Here is a 6,431-nt window from a genome sequence, read left to right as displayed (position 1 = left end):
TTCGAAGACTAAAATCGACGTTCGTATTAGTTTTTGCATCGTTTCGAACCGCATCTTGCTCATACCTATTTATACTTAAAATATCACTTCACAAAACATATTAGAAGCAATTGAGAATTTGTTATTAATCAAACAAGAGGATGTTTATTCGAACAACGTTCTCACGATCGTTCTAACACTATGGGCCGGGGCAAATTGGCAATGTCAGCACTCAAATTTAAAATGAACAATAAATTGCCCTCAATCTAATAAAGTCATTCGCAAGGCCTGCAAGGGTATTTAATAAGCCCATATGTGCTACGCAGCAAGCTATATATCACGTATAATTTTAAGTATTTTAATTATTTTATCAACCTTTAATGATTATAAGAGATCAAAGTGTCGTCGCCTTCTGGGAAGTTTTTTGTTATCTTTCATGTTTTAATTATACTAGTTGGATTGCACGTGCAATGCACGTGGTAAATTTTTAAATAAATTTCATTAGCAAACAAATATCATGTGAATATGTTCCAAGAGTAATATAACAGGACCAACCACCACGAGTAACAAATGAGAAACATATTCATATACACACTAACATAGCAATTAATGTCATGTACACTTCAGCTTCACCAGCCAAAAAAATTCATGGAACGGCTTAAGGATGAAAGACATTGTGGCAAGAGCTGCCTGCAAGCAACATACTTCGTTCAACTGTCTGATATCTAGTGACAGTAAAATTGTAGTTACTTCCATGTAACAATATGAAAGGATGAAAGGCATATGTTTATATTAATGAACAAAATCTGGTACTAAGAAAGTTAACTTAAAGCACATGTCCAGATAAACTGTATTGATATATAGTGTGAACCGAGTAGCATAAACTATAACTTATTGGCATTTGAGGCTATGGAAGACAAGTGCATATTGCAGAGTACAACCTTCAAGATGGTGACATAAGGATATGATATCACATTCAACCTTTCAAAGTTCAATACGTATCACCTACCTTTAAAATAATGTGGCCAACCTCCTATGAAGTGTATAACCAAATACTTAAATTTTCTACTTCATTGTTTTGTTGACCCAAATTAACTCTTGAAACTTCAGCATATGTATGATGATTTTTGTCTCCATTTACAAGAATATCCAAAAAGAAAAAAAAAGAAAAAAACGGAAATTGTTCAGAACAAAAGCATACCATCTAATTATTTCTTGTTAAAGGCAAACTTTCCAGCAAACTAATATTATGCACCCTTGGAGAAAATGAATTACATTAACACTGGGGGTGCTTATAAGTATATTAAATTCTTTATGTTCGAGTGGAATGTATTTGCACTGGCTCGAGGAGACTATAAAAATTTCTCAGCACCAAGATATAGTTCCTTTTGGCCTATGTAGATTCAATTCATATCTCCTGAATCAAGAATCTTAATCTGAAAATTTCGTATCGTAAAAACCAACTTCAATCCATATGATAATTTTGCTACTGTTTTTTATAGATAAATTGTGACATCATGAAAATACATTTCGGAAAAATTAGATACACAACAGAAGCAGGAAGACAGTCATTAGGCATATCAAGGATTTGACTTGAATGAACTGAATTTATGTTCTGATGGATTTACTTTTAACCAATGAAATACTAAAAATTCAAATACCCCTGCTTATTATTATATTTGTACCCAATTTTGTTAGAACCCCATATGAATTTATCTCAGGCAAGTACAGGCCATAACAGGTAATGTGACTTTTGCTAGAACAAAATGTGTTACCCATCCATGGTATCTATCCTCTAGAAGATATATGTACTCAACTGAAATTGGTTTTTACAATGTGCTATGAACTTATTTAATAAATAAAATAACTTTTTATTTAGAAAATTATGAAATTTAGTACGCTTTTACCTCAGAGTCACTAATTTCACCCAATGGCAAGAATTGAAGAATTTCCCCAAGGGTAAAGTAGTTGAAAAAATTTAACCTGGGGGTTTTCACCCACAACAATGAAACTACAGGGATATTAAGTGCGAAATGAGGATACTTCAGGGTCTATGTGCAATTTAACGAAGATTACATAAAGCTGAAGTATGACCAATTGGATTCCTTATTTGATAAAATATTTGACTACTTTCATTTATTATTGTACTTATCTAACTTTTTCTTCCATGTTATCTTTGAATATTTATGGTTTGTTAAATGTAATTCCTTATATTACAACCAAATACTATCCATGGAAACATACCGTATAAATGAAGTTGTATCCAAGCTTGAGAACATGTCCAAGTAGACTGATCCTCTGCCACATCACTTTGTCAAGTTCCTCATTTGTAGACTGCTGCTCCTTAAAGAAATCAATTCCCTTGACGACAAGCCGATGACAATGGAGGTTTAGTAGCTTGCATCGATCGAAGTCTACTTTATCGATTGCCATAAAGAGGAAGTGCCTGATGAAGGAGTTGATATCCGTAGTGTGCTGAAGGCTCTGAAGAAAGAGGTCTAGAATGCCGTTATTCTCCGAATATTCTTTGCTCAGTACACTGATAATCAAGGTCTTGTTCTGCATCGTAGTCTTTTCTATGTTTTTCCGTAGCTCGAGTTTGGAGACATATTTCTGGTTACAAGCAGTGCACTGGTTAGATGAGTTCACTGCAGATATATTGATTCTATTAATTAACCTTTTATCTATTTAAGATGATTTATGATTAGATTTCATTTATCTAGTTTTGTAGCAGTGAAAACATTCTTATTGATTAACGACATGCTTAAGTGTGCTTTCCAGTTTAAATTGCAGAAATCATTTTCCTCCTTATTTGAAGTTGCTTGTGCTTCTATGTATGTGTTAAATAGAAGAAATCCATAATATCTTATGTATTTGTATTTGAATAGCAGAATTCCTTTCTCTTCTGAATTATGATTTTGTGCGAGTGTCTTCAGTAATGGATCAAGTAGTAGAATTCCTGTGCGCGTACGCGCCATTTATATGTTCCAATAGAAGGAATCATTTTCTCACCTATTGAAGGTATTTTTTTGTGTCTTTGTGTGCGTATGATCTCCCCTCTCATGTGTGTAAAATAGTAGAAATCTTTTATGGATGTACATGGTTGTGTGTATGTGTGGGTGTCTGTGTTTGTATGAGAGTTTGTGAATTTTTTTCCAACGTCTATGAACTGGGAAGCAGTTGTGAAAATACTAAGATTTCTTAGGGGGTAGATTCCTCAAATATGGATTATTTAGGGGTAAATATATAAGAAAACTCTTTTTGCGAACATGACTTCAACTAAGAATAAATACATAAAAAAACTATGTAGACGAACAAAGTTTCGAACTTCATTTTGATATTTACCTGCCATGACTTAGAGCAACCTTCATGTGCAGGCCATGTAGCGTTCAACGTGCCATTAGACCTCTTCCACACATCCAAGGCTTCAGCGAGATCAGCGAGCTTTGCCTTCACAATTTGGCAACAGTTAGCATGGACGGTCCTCACCTCTCGAAAATCCCTGCTATCTTCACAAAACCCACTGAACTGAAGAGTATCCAAGAACCTGACTGACATATATAACCGACAAAGGTGCCATTATTTTTCATTTCAATGAGCACATCTTGTTCTTTCCTACCATTGTGGCAACATGATGCTGGTGGTTCGTGTTCAAACTTTTTTGCTCCACAAAATGAACAAGACTTTGGAGTGCGTAGTTTATGTAATAAAGAACATACTGGTTCATGGTTAATTTGACCTAGAAAAAAATAATATTTTTAGTGTTAATTAAATTTAGATATATAAAATCATGTGATTATTTTAATAAATTATAAAATTAATCTATGCAAACCTCCATGCTCATATTCCCGCTGTTGCGCTCCACAAAACAAATCAATCTTACGTTTTTGCTTGCTATTGATACTACTGCAAGAAAAATCATTCCTTTTCCTCTTTCTATTATTATCAATGACCTTCTGAATGTAAGTTCTCTTCTGATCAACATTCAACTGATTATATTTGATGTTTCTACGCTCATGTATTAGAATGTGTTCTTCTGTTAAAAAATAATGAAATATACTATTAATAAACATAAATACACATAAAACAATAATAATATATATTTATTTATGTTGAATTCAAACCTTGGTTTGAAGTCATTTGGAAGAAGGTACTCTTATGCAAATGTATAGTGATTATGCAATCCAAGAAGTAGAATGTAAATTTCTACAATGAAAAGAAAATTTAATGTGTTAAATTTTTTATTTTATTTAACATAAGTATAGCAATGAATATAATTTTAGAGAATAAGTATATTTTAATTGATGTTCAATAGTATGTAAGGTTTTTTTTGGAAAAATTTGGTACACTATACATGCATCAGTAATCACAAATATCTCATATGCTAAGGTTAATTCTGTTTTTTGAAGTCATATAATAAGAATAAGATTTTTTTCATATTTAAGTGAAGAAGAAGATTAAAACAAGGAAATAGAGTTACCATCACTATGAATAATATAAAGAGAAAAGAGAAGAAAGTTGCTTAACTCACATGAATCACCGACAAATTTAGAAATGTTTTCAAAAAAAAACAAGGCAAATCCAACCAAGTAGAATATCTGCATTAATATGAAAAAATTCAACTATTAACTCACCTGAATCACCTGAATCACCGACAACTATTAACTCATCAACATGGAAGCACAAGTACAAATGTTATACTAAATTCAACGAATTTCTAATAATGAAACAGGAAATAAGAAAGATACAATCAGAGATTGATGGAATTTCTATTATGTCTATGATTGTATTTATGTCCCGTGTCTGCGTAATATGATTAGATTATAGAAGTTCCAAGTCTAAAAGAGTTGCATTTTCCTACCTTTCCAAGTCTTAATTCAATATTTTGCTTTGGTTATCTGATCTTGAGGTTGTGGTTCTCTCTTCTTTATTTCTGTTTATAGTTCATGCAAATAAGTAATTTGACTACTGTGCAAACTTAAATATCTTTGATGACATTAATGGATAGCAAGTAAATTTAGCCATTAATTTGATAACTTTTTAATATTTGAATAGCTTTCTAACAATTAATTTGAATAGCTTTCCCCATCATTCAAGTCGATGGAAACTCTCTCCTTGATCAAAATTTTTTCTCAGGCATAATTCAAATGCAATTTTATATATTTGGTTTTTTCCATAAAAATATAAAATGTTAATCAAATTAAAGTAAGCAGTACATAGTTTCAAGCTTCTATAATATGATAGGCTAGTTGCTGACTGTTATCTTTCTGGCAGTTAGGATCTGCTCAACAAAATAATCAAAAGGCTCATATCAAGTTCAATGTAAAGGGGACTTCAAGGCTCATAATCAAAAAGTTGAAGGGAAAAGGTAAGTGTACTTTGTGTTCGGATCGAAGAACATGTCATTGTAGCTTCTACTTAGTTTTTTTTAATGTTGAAGTGTTTGGAGTCATTGTTCTTCACTCTCATACCTAACAGAAACTTGAACATCTAACTTTGGCTGATATATTCTGCGTACTAAGGCTCTTCCTCTAGAAGAATAGTCTATTTCACAATTGGTAAAGGTGCTCAGAGTTGCATTTTCCTCCCTTTCCAAGTCTTAATTCAATAGTTTGCTTTGGTTATCTGATCTTGAGGTTGTGGTCATCTCTTCTTTATTTCTGTTTATAGTTCATGCAAATAAGTATTTTGACTACTGTGCAACCTTAAATATCTTTGATGACATTAATTGATAGCAAGTAAATTTAAACATTAATTTGATAACTTTTTAATATTTGAATAGCTTTCTGACCATTAATTTGAATAGCTTTCCCCATCATTTCAAGTCAATGGAACCTCTCTCCTTGATCAAATTTTTTCTCAGGCATAATTCAAATGCAATTTTATATATTTGGTTTTTTCCATAAAAATATAAAATGTTAATCAAATTAAAGTAAACAGTACATAGTTTCAAGCTTCTATAATATGATAGGCTAGTTGCTGACTGTTATCTTTCTAGCAATTAGGATCTCCTCAACACAATAATCAAAAGGCTCATATCAAGTTCAATGTAAAGGGGACTTCAAGGCTCAGAATCAAAAAGTTGAAGGGAAAAGGTAAGTGTACTTTGTGTTTGGATCAAAGAACATGTCATTATAGCTTCTACTTAGTTTATTTTTATGTTGAAGTGCTTGGAGACATTGTTCTTCACTCTCATACCTAACAGATACTTGAACATCTAACTTTGGCTTATATATTCTGATACATGTTTCACCGATCTAAAAATTTAAATCAGCTATCACAATTTTAATATAGCAAAGGACTCAGTTGCTACTCGGGATGGTCGTAGGAAGAATAAAAGATGAAGGAGCATCAAAAGGAACTAAAGGTGAGAATGGAATTTCAGACTGAACTGGTTCCACATGAGAGGGAAGAAAGGATGGAGGAGCATCAAAAGGAAAGTGAGGTGGAAA

General features: G+C 32.3%; 1 protein-coding gene across 1 annotated transcript; it reads right to left on the bottom strand.

The window, feature by feature from the left end:
- LOC109843036 (uncharacterized protein At1g28695-like) lies at positions 460 to 4,639 on the bottom strand. Its single transcript, XM_020411969.1, has 6 exons — positions 4,623 to 4,639; positions 4,104 to 4,185; positions 3,812 to 4,015; positions 3,325 to 3,718; positions 2,224 to 2,592; positions 460 to 704 (listed from the first exon to the last, which is right to left on the bottom strand). Exons 4-6 carry the CDS (start codon positions 3,535 to 3,537, stop codon positions 690 to 692), a joined length of 597 nt encoding a protein of 198 aa, XP_020267558.1. The 5' UTR covers positions 3,538 to 3,718; positions 3,812 to 4,015; positions 4,104 to 4,185; positions 4,623 to 4,639; the 3' UTR covers positions 460 to 689.

The sequence above is a fragment of the Asparagus officinalis genome, chromosome 5 (assembly GCF_001876935.1).
Source record: "Asparagus officinalis chromosome 5, Aspof.V1, whole genome shotgun sequence".
In the NCBI taxonomy this organism is placed as follows: domain Eukaryota; kingdom Viridiplantae; phylum Streptophyta; class Magnoliopsida; order Asparagales; family Asparagaceae; genus Asparagus; species Asparagus officinalis.
This window is presented reverse-complemented; position numbering and strand designations above follow the sequence as displayed.

Excerpts from the sequence above, each read along its gene's own strand:
- LOC109843036 (XM_020411969.1), bottom strand. The coding sequence starts at position 3,537 with ATGTCAGTCAGGTTCTTGGATACTCTTCAGTTCAGTGGGTTTTGTGAA. Across the intron at positions 2,593-3,324 it reads GTTGCTCTAAGTCATGGCAG|AAATATGTCTCCAAACTCGA; the intron begins GTAAATATCAAA and ends GCTTGTAACCAG.